Genomic DNA, 20023 nt, shown 5'->3' with positions numbered 1-20023 from the left:
GATAATATTCGCTGCCTAATCTTTACACCGACATCACAACTTCATCCCATAATTAATAAGTCATCCCTTTTTTTTTTTTTTTTTTTTTAATGATTCAACTTGATCATTTTTTAATGAGAAAGTTCATGGTTCAGATCTCAAATATTAAAAAAATTGGTTAATATTATATTTGGTTTTTCAAGTTTGAAATAATAAGTTTTGATCTTTCAAAAAGCAAATGATCTATATTTTTATCAAATTATAGAGATCAGTGTTTTGACTTGAGGAATCAAAATAAAAAAGAAAATAAATTTAAACGACAAAAAATTATATTAACTCTAAAAAAAGTATTATTATTTAATTATATGGTTATAATAATTTTTTTTCCCAAAAATTGTATACAAAGATTGGGGGACCTCTCTAGCCATTAGAACTAGGCCTAGTGGAATCAAAAGGATCATTCCATTGGTGTGCTTTTGAATTTGATGTTGCTTGCAACTCATTATACCCATAGGCCTTGTTGGGTTCCACTTGGGAAAGCTAGTTCCTTTTCATCACATGAATGTATAAATAAATAAAAATTCTTGATTAAAAGTTCTTGATTAAAAAATTAAATATGCAAAGGTGTTTAAGAATTCACACAAGTGAGCACAACTTATTTTTAGCAAGTATAATTTTTTTTAATTCTGTAAAACATAATTTTATCTATAAGTAAATGACTTTCATGTTGCATAAAATTTAAGTTAGGTTGCACACATCTCAAAAAAATTACACTCATTAAAAATAGGCACATTTGCACAATTAATTTTTAAATTAGAGAGCTTTGACCAATTTTTCTCATAAAATATTATTACATTATTGTATTTATTATATAATAATTATTTTTATTTAAGAACATATTTGACATTTTACATTTAAAAAATCACTTTTTCCTTTCACCTATAGTGTATTTTATGTTTTGAGCTAAAATTGAAGAATGAGGTTAAAGGAACATGGCATGAAAGAGCAAGTTATAAATCAAATTCTTTTTGAATTCATCTATTTAATATTCATTCTATATTATCAAGTTAATTAGAAATAGTTCTTAAAAAAAAACTATTTTGTATGAAATTTGGATATTAAAACCAGAAGAAAGCGCTATGAGGGGAAAGAGTTATAATAGCTTAAATACAAAATCCCAAGTTAAAATTCATACAGACGTGAAAAATATTTTTTAAAATAATTACTCATAATTAAGCTGATATTATTTTCAGTCATAAATATAAAAATTAGTTATAAATATAAAAATCATTTTATTTTTAAAATTTATTTTTTTTCCAAAACATTCTTATTAATTGCACATAACAAGGGATTTCTCATGAGAGGAATGTATGAACTGATTTATAAGTGACAATTGATGATTGATTGATAATAACTACGTATTATTTTATTTCGTCCAGCGTGGCAATCACGTCGGTAGAATTACTTTTCAATATTCTCCTATAATTTCATTTCATATTATTCTATTTCATTATTATGCTTCCCAAACGCGTAACCCCGTTTATAAGTACATATATTCGCCCCGGCAATTCATGGTCCACGCGTGTGGCGCGCATTGGTCAATCCCTTAGCTTACGAAGCACAAAAGTGCCATGCAATTACAAGCTTTAAACAATGTTATGATTGACTTGTTAAGGAATCCTATCAATGTTTATCCCATTCCCAACCACAATTTTACCTAAATCATCTTTTCCTATACTTTTAGTAAGGATACCTGAAATTTTTTTTTTGGACACAATTACCTTTTTATTGGAAACAATCCTATTTGAAGTATTATTAGACATTAAATATAAGTATTTTTCTAGTAAAAATTCAAATCTTTGTACGATAAATTGTAAGTGACTAGTTTTTTCTATTAAACCCAATATTTATTAGTGATACTTTAAGAACCCAAATGCAATTTATCTTCAATGAGGACAACTCTCCTTAATTAGGCATAATTTATCTTTGACTATGCACGAAATCAAAGAAAGAAAAATTTCACTTACTTAATTCACATCCTTTGAAAAAAAACTTTTTAAAATAGGAACATTTTAGCTTTTTATCATTTATTATATAAAAATTGTACCTAAGCAATATTATTTACAATTTGTAAATAATCAAGCATAATACCAGTTTCCCATCTTTACTAGGGGTGATACAATTTTTCACATTAGTGGAAAGTGTGTAAAATTATAGATGAGTAGGACATTTCATCATTTGAGTAATTGGTGTTGATAAAAAACTGTTATTTCTCATCAGTGTTATATATTCCTCCGATCCTTAATATAGGACATAATTGTTGAGTTGATTTTAAATTCTAAATATAAGAGCTATTTCTTATATTTATCAGTTTTTTCTAAATTATTCCTATAGATACCCCCTCAACAATAATTAAGTAGAAGAGAGAGAGGATATTAAAAAAATGATTATGGTGTTTTAGAAAAAATATGTTATATTTCTTATAATTAACTAACTTATATAATCTAATCAAATTAGTTAAATATGTTTTATTTTAAAAACTGAAAGAGTATTATATTTATTTATTCCAACTATTTTTCTTGGCATAGGCGATAATATGGCTGATACAGCTTTCTCCACTTTATGTCCCAACACGCTGTCCTTTTCTCCCTCGCCTTTGCTTCTCCTCAACGTTCGGTAGCCTAAAAAGCATCGACTGCATAAAATAGAAGAAAATCTATAGAGAGAGAGAGAGATTGTACTTTGTGTATGAGTGTAGTGGATAGTGAACCTTTTTAGAGAGAGAAAGGTGGGACAACGGGTCTCTCTCTAGTTGTTAAATGTTAATTGAATAGGCTTGCCACCATCAACACTTGTCTCATGTACACTTGTCGAGACCCTTCTTCTCCTTGTTGTTGAGGGACACACTGCGTCCTGCCACCTCTGGTTAGAGAGAGAGAGTTTGTGAAGGTTTTGGGTATTCCAGATGCTTTGCGAATGGGCAAAATTCAACAGCAAAATCTGCAGCAACGGCAGAGCCATGACCCTGAGGATCCAGCTTCGTCGGGACTCCTCTGCCGGGGATGTTCGGTGGTTCTTCAAAGATTTGCAAATGAGTTCAGTTTCAAGTGCCTCTTCGTTTTGATCTTGAGTCTGTCTGCTTTGGTTTCTGGGGTTTTCTGGGTGTACCCTAGGTTCGCGATAAAGACTCGGTATGATGCCAGTGATGCAATTAAGCAAAGTGGTGAGTTTTCCCTTTCCTTCCCTCTTTAATGGCTAGGTTTTTTTTTTTTTTATTTCCCCTTACCATGTTGTGAACAAATTGGCATGATTTGGTGAATCTAGTAAATGTGAATTTCTAATTTCACATTTTGATTGACTGATTCTAATCTTCTAATTATTCTAATTGTGGTCTATTTGGTTATTTTCTTTCTTGGTCCTGATGCGCTTGATAACATCCTGAGGGTGTTATTGGTGATCTCGGGTCTGTAGTTGTCGATCGATCTCAGATTTTGTCTGTGATGCTATGAACCAAGTGCTGTTAACTTTTACTTCTTTCTTTCGATCGAGGAATCCTTCTGCTTTGAGAGGTCGGGGTGCAGTTGTTAGCCAGATTATTCTATGATCATATTTCTCTATAACTTTGGATACGTAAATGAGTAAATTCAAAATGTTCCCTTGTTAGATTTTGGGGATGAGTTCTTTCAACATGATCTATACGATGACACATGCTAATCGGAGTGACAGTACTATCTTATGTCTGTGTTAGACGTCTTGTTTATGCTGCTCCTGCAGATTAGACAACTGATAGCTTCCTGACTGTGATATGTATATGGATCACCAAACATATGTCCTGAAACTTCGTATGTCTTTAAAATTATCCTTAAAACTAAGCATGTTGTTTTCTGTTCTTTGATTTAATTTATATCTAGTTAAAAAGGCTATATATGGAAGCACACATTAACTATAGTCTATAAGTAAATTTAAAAAATATATATTCAAGATAAAACTTGCGATTTTATCGTTAATAGTCAACTTATCAATTGCACCTTAGGAAGTGCTGATAGACTTATTTGCGCCACCCATACCAAAAATAGGAGACTAAATCTAGGAAGAGAAAATTGTGGATCTCCTGCTCTGTAGAAGGTCTTTTTTGGCAGTCGTGATCTAGAGAGATTTTAGGAGGACATATAAGTTTGGCCCTTTACACATGTCAAGATGACTGACACAAGCGCGCTTAGATGACAAGAAAGGGGGAAAAGGATTGAAAAGTGAAAACAAAGGGTTACTATTTCTCTCTTTGGACAGGAATTAGTTTTCTGAAATTCAGTTTTGGAAGTAAGATAGAAAATTACATAGTCATTCTTCTATTTTGTTTGATCAGATATAAATGTAGTCTATATTGAATGAAGTTATTTTGAATCTATTGTTTGCAATGGAAGCCATAACTTAAAAATCCATTCGATTTCCTTGCTTGGAACAAATTAAGAATATGATTCAATTTAATGGTTGTTGTTCAGGTGACCCATGACAGCATAAGAAGATTTGAGTGAGATCAGTGACGGATATCAATTTACTAGTGACGCAACTAAATGAGTTTCACTCCATGAAACCTGTATTATACACAAGAACCTCCCATTTTTCAAGTCATCTTTTCAACCATGAAGTTTCCTGAGATTTAAAGCTGAAAAAGAAATATGATATCATTTAGACTGAAATTGATTCCAATCTTGGTCTTCTGATATCCAGTTTTTCTTTTTTTCTTTTTTTTTGGTTGAAAGAAAGAAATAAACTTTTCTAAATTATGCTAATCGGTTCTGACACGACATACCTAGCTCTTACACATATCAAAACTGGAGAGAAAGAGCATGTACGACATAATGAAGAAAAATCTAACTTAAAAATTTCAAAGACATATAGAGGAGGTCGAGTACAACACCATATGCTAAGAGTTGCTAATGATGAGGGGTCCCTATGTTTATTGTGTTGCCATTGAATAATGCTAATTAGTCTCTGTAGTTGCCTTTGTTCTGAGGCCTGTGAGGACTAATTGGACTGGTGGTTAATGCTTATTTCAAAATATTTCAATATAATTAATGGTTTGAGGCTCTGTGTTTATCCAAATGAAACGAGTACATATATTCAAAATTCAAGGCAGAGGAAATGCTATGGAGTTCCTGAGAATCTCGCAACAGAGAAAAGGAAGGAAATACATACAATCGATGACAAATTAGAAAAGGAAACAACGGAGAATTGATAGCAATAAAGAGTTGACTACTGCTGATAACTAAAGAAGGAAAGGAGCTGTCGGAGATCCTACTGCACTTATTATCAACACTCATGAAACATGAATAAATGATTATACCTGTGATGCTGATGAATGCTGCAGCTTATCTCTGCAATAACGCACAACTCAAGTCTATTGTAAATTTCTATGTTTTTGAGATTTAATTCTGCAGTTCAGATAAGAATATGATAAAGTTTTGCAGAGTATAACTTCTTGATCTTGCCAGACTGACATTTTTTTTGCTATTATTTTTGCTTCTACCCTTTTTGACATGAATCTTAGGCATTCATTGTCATTTGAACGGTCTTGCTGTGGCCTTTTCAGTCATGACGTGGCTTTCATTTTTTACCATGTTCCAGAAGCTTGAATAACTTTGTCTTTTTACTTTTCAGATGACCATCTGAGCAGTTTTTTATAATTAGTATATAATTTTATGCTGAATCTGTTAATAGTTACTGATTTAAATGAGTTATCACTTGTGGTTGAAAGTCGCTGAACATGGCAGGGACTTTTCTCTCACGTAAGCCCTTTTTATTTATCTTATTTTTAATTCCTTTAATTATTCCTATTTAGCCTAGGACTCAGTCGCACCTCTCTGTTCTGATTTTAGAGGATTAAACCTAGATTAGATTCTCCTAGATCCTTGGCTACGCTGGGCAGGTCTGTTGCCTAAGTATTTGTCTATTTAGCCTGACAAAATAATGAGGGCATAATGCTGCCGATCAGTATAGAGGCTGGACAGCTTCACTCATCAATAATTAATTTAATGAATTTGAATATTTTGTACTTAGCTGCTCACTGTTGTAAAATAGCTTCGTGGTGTTTGTTCAATAAGGATGGCTTTTGAATTACTGTGCATTTTTGGGGTGGTGACTATTGGAACTGTTATACGGGGATCCTCAAATACTACTGTTCCCGTGTATTCTTTGTTTATATACAAAAGACTATTCCCACTTGCCCGAGATTTTAAAACCAGGTTGTTGAAGTCGGAAGTAAAATAATTTATGGGCCAATCCTCTGATGGGTTGGGTGTGTTACTATCTCCAACAGGAATAAACCCTTCTAAGGCAATCATGTAATGGTGAAAGCAAAGTCCTTTTTTGTTCATGTATTTTATGCTGTGCAATGATGTGGTTTGCCAAAACACTTTTAACTCTTTTCTCCAACTCTTTCCTAAGACCTCTCCTTTATCATTTTCTAATTATACTTTTTTTATAAGTTTCTTAATGCTTTTCTTTTGTGGATTTCAGCTACTGTTCAAGCATCCTTCAAACTGGAAAAGCCAGTTTCACAGCTGATTCCGTACATTAAAAGACTAGAATATGATATATACAGTGAAATAGGTGTCCCAAATACAGAGGTTTGTCCTCAAGCTTCTCCTCTCATTTTTTTCAGTCTTGGTTCAAATACAGAAAATGACTTTTAGGCTTCTTGCTCCTAACAGGTAGCTATTTTATCCATACACAAAAGTGGTACACCTAACTTCGCAAATGTAACGTTTGGTGTTCTCTCTAAGCCACTGAATGTTCCAATAAACTCAGTGTACTTGAGTCTGCTGAGGTCATCATTGGTTGAACTGTTCCTCAAACAATCTAATCTAACTTTGACAACATCAATATTTGGGAATGCGTCTATGTTTGAGATTGCAACAGTACCTGGAGGCATATCTGTAATACCTGTGCAGCTGGGTCCTATTATTCAGATGCCTGAGATTCTGTTTAATTTTACTCTCAATAGTTCAATAAATGAAATACTGGATGGTTTTGATGACTTCAAGAATGAGCTGAGATTGGACTTGGATCTAAGATCCGATGAGGTATAGTCTTACTATCCATTTCATTCTTTATTTTGGGTAGTAGGAAATGCAATTTGGTTTTGAAAGTGCATATAGATTTCTGATTTCCTTATGATTATCAGTGGGTTGTACCACTATAGCCTTTTTATTGTTGGATATTTGTTGATATGCAATATATATTGAAATATTCATTTAAGGACGAGGCAAAACTCTAAATTAATGTAGAAAACATAGACTGGGAGATTAGTTATTGAGAAGAATTTATAATATAAAATATTTTTTGTTGAAGACAAGGAATGCTTATATTATGAGTTGCCTGTCTTTGATCCTGTTTCTACTTTTTCATGCAGAATGTTTACGTTCAATTATCAAATGAAATTGGCTCAACAGTAGCTCCCCCAGTGACAGTGCAGGTTTCAGTCACGTCAACGTTTGGAGTAATTCCACCTCAGAGATACCTTGAATTGGCTAGAATAATATCAGGCTTCACCGAGAAAAATCTTGGCCGTGGGAACTCAAACTTTGGCAAAGTCAAAGAAGTCAGATTATCATCTTATTTTAAGGGCATGTTTCATGGAGAGGCACCATCTTCCGCCCCTGCTCCATCCCCACAGCCCGTTGATGCTGCTGAACCTTCAATTTCACCATATCATTCTCCTTCTCACTTACCAGTATCCCCAACTTCTGCTAACCGATCCCCATGTTTTGACTGTCAAGCGTCATCACCTGCGCCTTCTATTGAGACGGGGCATCCACCTGATCCTTGTCCATACAGTGGCTTCTCATATCCTCCGAGATCATCCCCAAAATCTTATTCTAACCCATCCTTTAAATCTGCTGCTCCTCCTCCCTCAGATTTTGTGAACCCTACGTCTGGGATATCCCCAGATCAGGCACCTATAACCCATGGCTCCAGACCTGGCCTCGGCAAAGAAAAAGCTGTGGAGCCAATAAATCGGTCACTTGCTTCCTTATCTTCATGTAAGTTCATATTCTCTAGTAGGATATTTCCTATCACTTTTTATGCTTTGCTCCAATCGGCACTAATGATCAGATTTACCTGATGCTTCCGACATTTTAAAGATTCTTATAAATACTTTACTATTTGTTAGTCTCTAGCTGCTATCCCCGCGGCTGAACATCACGTCAGAGTGATTACTAATTTTTCTTTACTTCATCAGTAGTGACATTATTGTATACGCATAGTCATTTATTTGCATATCCGAGATGGGGGAGACATTTTTGTTTTTGAGGGTTACATTGTTTATGATGGAACGTTGCTTCTCCTTCTGATGCGCTTTCGTTCTACCAACTAGGCAACTTAAATCAAGATTTGCTTCGTCACTGGGTAATAGTGTAGAAGAATATAAAAGGAGTCTCTAGATGCTAAATTGATTTGTCCCCTAAGGACAATTATAAGTGATTTTTAATTGGTATAATGCAGATGTTAATTAAAAAGGATTCAAGAAGCCCCCCTTAGACAAAAAGCTTGCATCAAACATTAAAGTAGAGGCATCTTACATGTTACATTGATTACCACTCTGTTCCTCTATATAAGTCTCTTTACATATCAAGAAATGTATTGAATTGATAAATTGTTTTACATTTGCCCCTATTTTAAAAAAGGGTATTAAAAAAAATGTTGCACATTTTCTCTCGCCTATTTTCTTTATTGCATTTGGTGCCTGTGAAGTTGCTGATGAGGGTCAGGACTAATTGGTAATGGTTAAAAACATTAATAGTATTATGAAATTCGTCTGTTCATGAATAAAATCATCTCTCTCTCTCTCTCTCTCTCTCTCTTGCCGGAGTAAAATCATATTATTCAGGCCGTATTGCTTTGTTATCTTAAAACTTTGATTTCTATATTCTCTCAGTACATAAGCACACTGTTCTTTCTCTCTTTGGTGCAGCATCAGCGTGTGGTGATTCTCTTGGGGAAATCTTGATCTTGGTATTTTACATGCTATCTGTGTACTGTCTCTTTTGTCTTTCTCCATGATATCAGAGTGTAAAAGATATGGAGAAATTGCCAAATGAAGGATCTGCAAATCCCGGCAGGGAGACAACAGCGTAATGGCGCTTTGAAAGCTCCTTTTAAATCAGAAGCGGATAAAAAGGGTCAAAGCCAAAAAGTTGGCAGGCCTCCCGTTTAGTTATCACATAGAGAGAATGGTAGATGGTAGATTTCATCTATAAAAGGTAAGTAAACTAAGTCAGTATGGGGAAATATATAACCATGTCAGAGTGGGTCTCAAAAGAAGTGATGTGCTTATATGTTTCTTCATAAGGTTTTATTGCTTGTTTTTTTTGTAAATCAAAACTAACAGCACCACTCATTAAGAGCAAAGAGTGGCTTCCAGATGCGAGAAGAACCGTCTTTTGTATCCATTCAAGTGTATGATATGCCAAGTATTATGGGTTCTTTGCGCATCAGACTCTACTGTTTAACTGTCAAAACTTCTCCAGCAAATATCCAGAAAAAAGTCGTGTTCATCGCACTATACTTCTCCCTTCTTTCTATCCACAAGACATACTAGATCTATAATTTCAAGACACGCTGAAACTCAGGGCTTGGACGTAATTTTGCGATGTACAATATAAATATATGAGAAGTATGAAAACAATTTTTCAAGCCAATCCCAAATTGTTTCTTTGTTGATCAACGTCAACATATTTCTAAAAACATATTTAGTATTTTTGTGGTACAGACTAATTTATCCAAAAGGAAAATGAATAATTAAAAATTTGGCAAAATGAAAATTGTCGAAGGATTTTATGAAGTGAGATGAAACAACAATAAAATCTTGTATATATCTTGTAGTAGATAGTAAAATGGGAAAAGAAGAAAAGCAGAAGTACAGTACAGTAAATATGTTGTGTGTGTATGCTGTGGACTGTGTATGGTGTGTATACAATTATGTACGGCATGCAGCAACTGTTATAATATTATGTGTTATGCCTAAGCTTTAGTGGCCTTGAAATTTGTATTCCCTGTGTTTTGCTTCTTCAATTTCTTGCGAAACTATACAATCTGCATCTTGCATTCCTCCAATCTAAGATTGCGTACTGCCTCAACTGCTGCTTCAACTTCAACACATAACGTCACGTCATAACTCATAAGTTAGAGAGAGATGAGGGGAATGAACCAAATCTTTTGGAGTAATGCAGTTCCATAATTGTGCGGGCTTTTTTACCTCTACTACTATGCTATTACATGAGCGCATAAATCTACTTTTTTACTATGTAACGTTTGATCACACACAAAACAAACTAGAGAAATTGCATAATTGCAGGACCACAATCGGGTCCTATTTTCACATGTATAAGCTTTGGCGTCGGTGAAAAAGAAATTGGAGGAGCGAGACAGGAGAGCCTCCAGCTAGAGAAAAGATGGACTTAGACGAAACTTAGCTTATTTAATTTTTCTATGTTTCTCCAATTTAGTCCATTACCTTTTTTTTTGGGGGAACACAGGGGGATAAACCCCAGCTAGATCAACACTCTACGATAGCTACCCAGGCCCAACAAATCTTCCTGTAGAATAGCCAACACCTCAGCAGGCGGACTGTTCCAAATCCTCTTTCCCATTATCTTCTAAGGAAAGAAACTTGACACAAAAGCTAAAACAAGGTATAAGAAATGCAGACTTTTCCTCTCTTTTTGTTTTTGGGAAATTGGGCTTCCCACGATATTGAACTACAGTAGCAGCCTAGTAGGTTTGGTTAGTTGAAGAAATGCTGAAACCATTCTATGTAGTGTATAAATAGGAGAATGTTACCTTCTTGTTGCAGCCATATGAATGAAACAAGTTTAACGCATGAGATCAGATGATATCAGACTATAACATGAACAATGAGCGCCACCACGGGCCACCTGCATAATTCTCACAAACCTTTTTGTTAAGCTCTTTCTAAAGCCTACCAACCCATTGCTTTAACACATTTCTGGGACTAAATGTAGATATAAAATCACACTTTAGTACCCTGAAATTATGAAATTATCAATTGTAAACTTTGGTCATTTAGTGACATTTCAGAAAAATGTTAATTACCCAAAATGCCCCTATTCACATACCTACCTATCTATTCATCTCTAAAAAGTGTGTTCAAAATATTGAAAACTCAGTGGGAATGATTTTTATTTTTCATATTTGTTTTTTTCTATATTTATCAACTTTTATATTTATGCATTTGTTCACGGGAGAATCCTACAAAAAGAAGTTTGAAATTAATAAATTTCAAATCAGGTTCGGTAAAAACATTTTAATATGTTTTGACAATACGTGATTGCAAATAATTACACATTTTTATAGAAATTTCTTAACTTTATCACTTGCAAGATTTTTTAGTTGGAAAACATATTTGTGTCTTTCACAGACACCAATAGTCCAAAGCACTATGCACATTATTAAGAATTAATATCACTATATTATTAATTATTTTTTTGGCAAAACAATATACTTTTATGATCCTATTTATATGTTAGAGAGAGAATTTTTACATTCTATTTATAAATTACATCATCAAAATTTTCATTTAAATATATTATTTTGCATTTCATGTATTGATATATAAAATTGTTCTTTCATTAAAATTTGTATATATTAAATGTGAGTAAAGTTGAAAAGTTATTAAATTTCAGAATAGAATTAATAAAATTAAAAAAAAAAATTTGGTGAAATTTAAAATTTTTTTTAGTTCCATCAAAACAAGTGGTAAATGAATTATAAAAGTTCAGTAGAATAAAAGTTCAGTATCACTGATATGTTGGCGTATTTGGTGCTTCAAAGGGTTTATAACAGAAGCTTACCTCCTCGATCATGATTTTCCGGGAAATCAAACAAAAATCTCTCAGCCCATTCTACAATTGCACGCACAGGTCGGAACGAAACAAGCTGGCTCCAAATCCAATTCAAACCTTCTGCAGCATCTTCAAACCTAAATCCATATCGATAGTCGAAATGTGAGAAATCTCGACGGAAATTTGAATATGAAGAAGAAGATGAAGCACTTCGCAGCTCATGGCGGCAGATAGGGCACGTATTGTGAATGCGAAGCCAAGGAGTAATACAATCCGAATGATAGAAATGCTTGCACGGTAACTCCTTCACTTCCATATCAATCTGAAACTCGTCTTTGCAAATCGCGCAATTCGGATCGGTCGCCAATTGTGTTTCCGTCACTTTCACCGTCGGCAACCCTTCGATGGCGGAGTCTGCTGCCGGAGGCGGCCTGTTTTCTTCGGTGGCTCCGGGAAGGTGTAGTTGTGGACGAGTTGGTCTCACGAATCGGAGAGTCATCCAGGTCTGAGAATTCGGTCCTTCTTCGGTTTCTTCAGTCCATCGAATTGTTCGATCGAATCGAGTGTTTCTCTCTCTCATGGATGGATCCAGAATGAAAGCCAATCCGTTGATCAATTGAGCAGCAGGTGAAGGCTGTAAATTAGGAGGATTATTCATGAGAAGCCTGGGCCTCGTGATATCGAGTTCGAGGTGTAATTGACGGGAGCAAAAGGGGCAGAAAGAGAAATTAGGGTTTGCAGAGGAGGGGATTCTGACAGCGCGCTGGCAAGTTTGGCACCAGAAATAGTGGAAAGTTCTGGTTCTTTGAACACCATTGACGACAACGCGAAGACGATCACCACTCATATCCATAGATTAATTGCAATTATAATATTATTGTCGAGCTTCTTTGAGGGTGCAGAGATTTTGAGTGTTGAGGAAGAAGACGGGAGTATTTATAATGATCATACTGCAAATTGATTGACGAGGGCTTCAGGCGAAGAAGAAAGCGGAGGTTGAAGGAGATGAAAGGGATGGCTTTGGGGCCAAAAGGAAGTGATTCTTTTCCATTACTGTTGGGTGTTTCAAGCTTCATGAAACATACATGGTACGTAAAGCTTTCTTGAAAGACAGTTCGAAGTTATTGAAGTGATTTGGGTTTCTTCCAGGAATTGAGCATGCATGCCATGAGAAGATATCACGTGTGATCATATTCGTACGTAGCTGGGAAGCTTCTTTCCCACCTTAAACATGCATATTCACGTAAGTTTGAGATAAAATTCTCATTGAAAAGTCGTTTTTAAAAACTTATTTATCATTTTAAACAAGCACTAAATGCAAAAACATGTGTTTAAGAGAACTACTTCCAAATTCTAAGTAGGCCCAACTCTACTTAAATCAAACATAGTCAAATAATCATCATATATATGTATATATAAGAATACATAAAAATTAAAATTAATCAAATCATAAATCAAGGTATTGAATAGATTGGTAAATGAATAAGCAGAGACAGTGGTTCAAATCAGAATCAAATCGATCATAATTAAAATTTCTAAATAAAAATGGATATTAATTTACAAGTAAATAAAATATTCATATACTCCTTCGGTCCTAAATATAAAGCCCTATATAAGGGCCTTATATTTAGGACTGGAGGAGTAGTACAAACTACAAATGAAGTAATAAAAGTATAAATATGATAGACTATAATTTTTTTCCTTTTAAACTAAAAACAATGTAGTTTTAGGCTCAATAAGGAAAATATATATATATATATATATATTTATATAATCCAATCAATCCGTATAAAACTCTTGACTAGATTGATTAAGAGATTAATTGGTTCATTGGTTTGATTCATTGTCCGAGTTGGATTTAATACTATGCTATAATAAATCAATACGAATACCAAACATGAAAATTTTAATAAAATATTCATAATTCATAAATCATCCTCATCAAATCTATATATTGTCTAAATAACTTAAAATTTCATACAGATATACTTTTATTAATTAACTAGCTAACAATATGATTTTCTGTCAATAGAGTTAGGTCTAGCGGAAAGAATTAATCTATCATAATATAATGAACTAATATTCGAATTCCTGTTAGTAAAGGTACCTACATTTAATACCTAATAGTACTTCGAACAAGATTATTTTCATTAAGAGGATACTTGTAATGAGGGAAAAAACACACACACAATATGACTTTCCTTGTCCTTTATAATTTATCATCTGCTATTAGCGGGGCACTGGCCAAATCAGATTGATCCATCAACCAACCTTAGAATGACCTAGCTAGGAACACTAGGATTTGACAGGGTTTTTTGGTGTTAGGTCCTAGTAAGTAAACTAGGGAGAATTATAATGATGTTAAAAAAAAATTATTATAACAAATCCTAAAAGTTGTCATTTTCTATTTTGAAACTGTCATTATAAGCTGTTTAGGTTGTTACTGGGACTTCTTAGTATTTTTCTCTATTAGGACCTCATTGTAATTCTCCCAATAAACTAGCTATTATAGAACGTCATTACAAGATAATTTAACAGTTTCTAGTGAAATGAAAATAAATAGGAACAATATAGAGAACATAATTGAATAAAGCTTAGTTAAAGCCAAAAAAGAACACCATTGAAGAAGAAGCAAGCAGAAGAAAGGAATAAAAGTACAAAGGGAATATTTGTGCATGTAAAGTTTTACATCATAATTTTATCATAACTAATTAAATTAAAAGGTAATGTGCCATCTTATCATTAACTAATTTTTCATTAAATTAGGAATATGAGATATAACAATTAGACTTAGGAGTGTTCAACACCAGCTTGTCCCCATCAGCCTGTTCTGGTCCTGGCCTTACTGGGATGGGACGGGCCTGTTCCGAAATTTTTCGAAACAGGACAGATTGAGATGGGATGGAATGGGATAGGACATGGGAGGGGGTCGTCCCGTCCCAGTCCCTTTTATTTTTTTTAAATTTTTATCATATTTATATAAGGGGGAATTACAATCAAGTTCCACATAAGAGAAATAATTACTAAAAAATCCCAATAATAACCTCAACAGCCTATAATGACATGTCCTATAGTAAGAATGACAACCTCTGGGACTTGTTTTTCAATTATTTTCCTTACTTGGGACCTCATTGTAATTCTTCGTTTATATAATATCATTTTTTTAATTTTTTTTTTAAGATCTGAAACTATTGTATGGAACTATGGACCCATTTATTTAGAACTTCTATATTTGTTGATGATTTGAGACTATTGATTATTAAAATTTTCAACAAGTTTTTATTGTGTTCAAAGCTTTTATTAGAGTTTTTAATGACTATTATATGTAATATTTTGGGCTTTTGTTTAATGGTGTCCAAAGAAATAAAATAGAAAACAAAAAGATACTTTTACAAGAGCTAAACCCAAAAAACTGCAATTAGAAAAAAAAAATCAAATTTTATTGCACCCAACAACTCAAAAAAATAAAAATAAATAAATCGAAACGTCCCGACCCTGTCCTGACCAGGACAAGGGACAAAAAAGTTATCCGGTTACTGTTTATCGGGATGAAACTGTCTCAATTCTGATCTATCCCATGAACAGTCCTAATTAGACTAAATTTTATATTGCCTATAGAAACTTCAGATTGCATGCGGATAAGCTCTCTTGACATTTAAAATATAAATAAACATGAGAGATAAAGTGGATTAAGGTCTTATATTTAGGACCAATAAGAACCAGGAGGTAATAGAATCTATGAGGGCATATACTGTTGTAAAATTGCTATGGTTCATGATAGGGGGAGTTTGACAACTATTAGAATCACTTGAAATTTTTTTTTTCGCGCCACATATTCACGTTTTAAGGTGTGTTTGGATAGAAACCAAACCATAGTTTCAGAAGTGCTTTTACGGATTACGAAGTAAATATGTAGAGGAGATTATCTCATTTTGCGGAAAAGTGCTTCTGAAACCACGGTTTTGGGATACCCAAACAGACCCTTAGTAGTATATCATAAAAATCACTTTTGAAAAACTAATTTCGAGTCTTGATTCAATTAGTCAGTTTAAACTGGTTCACCAATCATGATGACTCAATTTTCCAGAATGATTTAGCTCATAAGAATGGATTGAAAGATTCATTTGTCGATGATTGGCTCGGTCGATCCCATCCAAGAAATCATGCATTGGAGTCACTAATTAATAAAATTAATGATTTTAACTAATTTATTTAAATAATCAATAAATCAGTAAATAAGACAACAAGAAATTAAGCTTCTCTACTTAAACTCTTTTTTATTTAAAATACTACGTCAGTTCTTATTTTTTTTAAAAGTTTTTTTACTTAAAATAAATCAAGTTATGTAATTCTTTAACTTCTTTGGTCAAAATGTAATTCTTTAACTCAACAAATTAAAATGGGAGAATTGTAATAGAGTTCTATGAAAAAAAAACTATCAAAAAGCCTCAATAACAAATTAAGGAGTTGTCATTTTTTACTTTAAAATTTTATTATTGCAAGCTGCTAAGCTATCATTAACATTTTACAGTAAGTATTTTGCTTTTTTCATTAAAATTTATATATTTTTTCTGTTCATTTCAATTCATTAACCTCCGGTACGATTTCGACGAGGCTAACCGAGTCCTCAGGTTTTAGGTCGGCCGAGTCAACTCGCCTGGTTACTCCATACGGGAAAGGCTTTCGGATTGGGTTGTCGCCTAGTCGGCTGTCTTCCACTCCATCAAAATCCCTCTCACCCAACACTCTTTCCTTCTCTTTGGATTTCTCTCTCTAAATTCTTCGTCTTTAGAGAGGGATAACTCGATTCCATCAAGGCCTCTTCGCCGATGAAAATTTTCTGAGAAAATCCTACTCCAATTTTCCGTCAATCCAAACGGATAAGCCCTCCCAAATGTCACTTGCGGTGTTCCAAACGGCTCAAATCATGCCCATGAACTCTCACGCCGCCACAAAGGCCTTGCCGCCGAATCCCTCGTTGCCGACCCCGAAACACGGTTCTCTCCAGCTAGTTATAAAGCCCGCCGGCTTCAAGCTTAGGCGACGATTTTTGGTGGTCAAAGCCTCGGCTACCTCTGAGGTGGAGAATGGTTCGGCGGCTTTATTGGAACGTTGCTTTAGCTTGCCAGATGCTCCCGGTACTTCCGATTCTTCGCTGCCTTCATCCTCTTCAATGAATTTGGGTCCCGTAATGAAGGGAAAATACAGTTCGCTTGGTGCCGTGACATTAGAAAAATCCAAACTCGATTTGTCGCAGAAGCAAACCAAGTCTAGTCCTCAGGTTAGTGTCCAAACGTTGAGTTGAAGACTTCGGGTTAATACCCTGTGGTTATTTTTTTGACAATTTTTATGAGAATGTAAGGGAGTGGAAGAATGAATGGTCAATTAGCTGTTTCTGCTCTATACAATGGTCAGTAGAATGAGGACCATGCCTTTGCACACCTTGACCGTCTGACAGTGGCAAAAATATTTTTGTTTCTTAGGGTGCCTCCCCTTTTCTTTGTGGGGTTTTTTTTTTTGGGGGGGGGGGTTGGGGGGAAGAGCAGCGACGGTGAACATCGTAGATACAAATAGAAATTGAATGCTGAAACGAAGCAATACTTGCGTTCAACTGCTAACTAGTGTCCCTTATTACATTTCTACACTGCTGACAACGAAGGTTAAATAAGTTATGGTTGCTTGCCGACCATGTATGCGATACTTAAATCTCCAATTTAGGGACTAGTTCTGGTTATCATCTTAATTTTTGAATAGGTGTGATTATTCAAGTTAACCTTTTTTTTAAAAAAAAAAAAAATTTCTCGATAAAATATATACCTTCGGGGCAATGCATTTTTCAGGAAGTCTGATTAATTGCTCTGTGTGTGTGTGTGTGTGTGTGTGGGGTTTACAAGGCTATTGTGCTGAGTCATTGACCTTTACGTTAGAATGAATGATGTATCAAGTTGTTCATAGGGTAGAGTACTAAAAAATAAGCCAAATGCAGCACTTGTGATGCGTAATATATATCTTTTTAATTCTTTGGATTTGCTTCTTCTCGAGAATATGATTACTTTGGATCAAGTAGCATGTTTAAGCTTTGCCTACAGCTTAGTAATGATTGTGATTATAATTTATAACGTCTATGACATAAACATTAAGTTTAATCAATTATAAATCCACTGTTGTTGATAATGTAACCCCTCTCTTGTTTGAACTATTATTTAAACTTTGCAGCTTGATGTTGGGGGAGGAGGAGGAGATATTGGAAAGAAAATCAATCATGGTGGTGGTGATGGAGGTGACGATGGTGGTGATGATGATGATTACTTTGATGACTTTGATGAGGGTGATGATGGAGATGAGGGTGGCTTGTTTAGGAGACGTATACTCCTTGAAGAGGTTAGAAATCTCACTAAATAATCTTTTTGGATAATATATGCTTTATTTTGCTTTCTTTCACAATTTCATATACAAATGAAGCTCTTTGTGTCCTTGTCACAGTTATTTGACCGTAAATTTGTGGATGCGGTGTTAAATGAGTGGCAAAAAACAATGATGGATTTGCCTGCTGGGTTACGCCAAGCTTATGAAATGGTAGACTTGTTTTCAGGGCTGCAGGCAGCTTTTAGGCTTTTAGGCTTTTAGTGATGTATCACTTTACTGACTGAAATTATATTTCCAGGGTTTGGTTAGCTCAGCTCAGATGGTAAAATTCCTAGCAATTAATGCCAGGCCAACTGTTAGCAGGTTTATTTCCCGAGGGCTACCACAAGGAATGTCAAGGGCTTTTATTGGCAGGTGAGTTTATTTTTGACGAGCTGAGATTAAATTAAGAGCACATATTTATGCATTTACACATAATTTAGTCTTTATTACAACCAAGATAGCCACATTCAAAAGGTGATAGACGATGTTAGCACCTTGAGGCAGGCGGTGCTAGAGGAATTCTTGCCTGAGTGAAGAAAGGAAATGAGATTGGAATAAAGTATGAAAATATGCTGTGTCAGTGGACAATATCTAATGTACGAACTATTGTGATAACCTTTGACATATGAATTAACTTTTCATGTATGCTAATCAGATAAAACAATGCAATATTAACGACGTGAGTCAGAAAATGCTGGTCTTGTTTTAAAATACTAAACCTGATAGTTTTGACTATTCAGGATGGGTTTTTTTAGGTTATGTATTAATAGAAAATTAACCTAGTCTGTGCAAGGCACCTGAGCTACGCACCTTTCTTCCATTTGAATGGCACCAAACCCATTGCCAAGCGAGCATTTGGATGAAGTTCTCTTGCCTCAATGCCTCCACCAGCGTGGGGTCTCTTGTTACCTTGCTTCAGAGCCATAGTTTCTAAGAGGAGTGTCTTTGTTTACACCAATCACAACGTGCAATTGACCTAGCCATGTTATGAGCAAAGGAGTTGAATTTCTACTAATTTGTGTGGCGGCCCAGAGCTGCATTTTTCAATTTGAAAGTAACATCTAGCAAAATTGTTTTGCTGATTCAACACATTATTTTTTAATGTTTATCCACTAGAATTAGGATTTATTGGGTTGTTTATCTTTGAGTATTCTGCATTATCTCAGTATAATAGTATATCTAGGTTATCTTATAATTATCTTAGTTATCTTTTTTTATAGCTCTATAAATAGAGTTAGGGTTCTCAGTTGTATTCAGCTTTTGATTTGATTGAATAAGAATTCTTATTTCCCGGCCTCCCCTCTCTCCTTTCTCTCTGTTTCCTCTCCTTTTCTCTTATCTCTCTTCCACTTCCCCCTTGCCGTTTCACACCTGTCAACTCCTATAACCATAACAGGGAACAAGGAAGGAAGGACTCATGTATGTTTCTCCAAGAAACCTGACGGCTGTATTTTAGGTCAGCATGGGTACACTAATTGACAGATAGATACAAATCTATCATCGTTTTGTTTTATTTTCATGAGGGTATTACAGTAGGCTATGTTGTTTCAATATATATTTGTCCTTTATGATGTGGAGTTGTTATTGTTGGATATCAACATCTGAAGTCAGTCTTCTTAATCTTTAGAGAACATGGTATACATGTCCTGTTAAAGGTAAACAGAGAGAGAAGAGAGAGCAGAGAGTAAACAGTAAAATATGTATTCAATCAACCCCGTATAATTTCTAACATCCTATTTATAGACCACTAGTCCACTACTCATTTCCCATTT

At 34.5% G+C, this 20023-nt stretch overlaps 2 protein-coding genes and 1 long non-coding RNA gene across 4 annotated transcripts; 2 read left to right on the top strand and 1 right to left on the bottom strand.

Annotated features, from left to right (window-relative positions):
- The first annotated feature begins 2743 nt into the window (after window positions 1–2743).
- LOC114732362 (uncharacterized) lies at window positions 2744–9476 on the top strand. Of its 2 annotated transcripts, none has more exons than XM_028919650.1 (5): window positions 2744–3202; window positions 6496–6605; window positions 6690–7061; window positions 7391–8021; window positions 8954–9476. In XM_028919650.1, the coding sequence occupies exons 1-5, from the start codon at window positions 2956–2958 to the stop codon at window positions 9040–9042; spliced, it is 1449 nt and encodes a 482-aa protein (XP_028775483.1). In that variant the 5' UTR covers window positions 2744–2955; the 3' UTR covers window positions 9043–9476. The 2 variants fall into 2 exon arrangements, with proteins under 2 accessions (XP_028775483.1, XP_028775484.1); XM_028919651.1 differs by lacking the exon at window positions 2744–3202 and adding an exon at window positions 5408–5765.
- A 371-nt stretch (window positions 9477–9847) lies between these two features.
- On the bottom strand, window positions 9848–12092 carry LOC114732361 (uncharacterized). Its single transcript, XR_003738978.1, has 3 exons — window positions 11853–12092; window positions 10822–10916; window positions 9848–10130 (listed from the first exon to the last, which is right to left on the bottom strand). It is a non-coding gene; the product is annotated as an uncharacterized LOC114732361 (long non-coding RNA).
- Window positions 12093–16614: 4522 nt separating this feature from the next.
- On the top strand, window positions 16615–18639 carry LOC114732370 (uncharacterized). The gene is made up of 4 exons (XM_028919658.1): window positions 16615–17124; window positions 18060–18224; window positions 18327–18419; window positions 18508–18639. Exons 1-4 carry the CDS (start codon window positions 16738–16740, stop codon window positions 18625–18627), a joined length of 765 nt encoding a protein of 254 aa, XP_028775491.1. The 5' UTR covers window positions 16615–16737; the 3' UTR covers window positions 18628–18639.
- The last annotated feature ends 1384 nt before the right edge of the window (window positions 18640–20023 follow it).

Source organism: Neltuma alba, unplaced genomic scaffold (genome assembly GCF_004799145.2).
Source record: "Neltuma alba isolate B1F8T4 unplaced genomic scaffold, ASM479914v2 tig00012908_pilon, whole genome shotgun sequence".
Taxonomy (NCBI): domain Eukaryota; kingdom Viridiplantae; phylum Streptophyta; class Magnoliopsida; order Fabales; family Fabaceae; genus Neltuma; species Neltuma alba.
The sequence above is the reverse complement of the archived record's forward strand: the minus strand, read 5'-3'. Positions and strand labels throughout refer to the sequence as shown.

What these genes read in the sequence shown, in the direction of transcription:
- LOC114732370 (XM_028919658.1), top strand. Translation starts at nt 16,738, where the DNA reads ATGTCACTTGCGGTGTTCCAAACGGCTCAAATCATGCCCATGAACTCT. An exon ending in AAACCAAGTCTAGTCCTCAG is followed by an intron (nt 17,125 to 18,059) that starts GTTAGTGTCCAA and finishes TAAACTTTGCAG; the next exon opens with CTTGATGTTGGGGGAGGAGG. An exon ending in GACGTATACTCCTTGAAGAG is followed by an intron (nt 18,225 to 18,326) that starts GTTAGAAATCTC and finishes TCCTTGTCACAG; the next exon opens with TTATTTGACCGTAAATTTGT.
- LOC114732362 (XM_028919650.1), top strand. Translation starts at nt 2,956, where the DNA reads ATGGGCAAAATTCAACAGCAAAATCTGCAGCAACGGCAGAGCCATGAC. An exon ending in TGGATCTAAGATCCGATGAG is followed by an intron (nt 7,062 to 7,390) that starts GTATAGTCTTAC and finishes TTTTTCATGCAG; the next exon opens with AATGTTTACGTTCAATTATC. An exon ending in ACTTGCTTCCTTATCTTCAT is followed by an intron (nt 8,022 to 8,953) that starts GTAAGTTCATAT and finishes TCTTTGGTGCAG; the next exon opens with CATCAGCGTGTGGTGATTCT.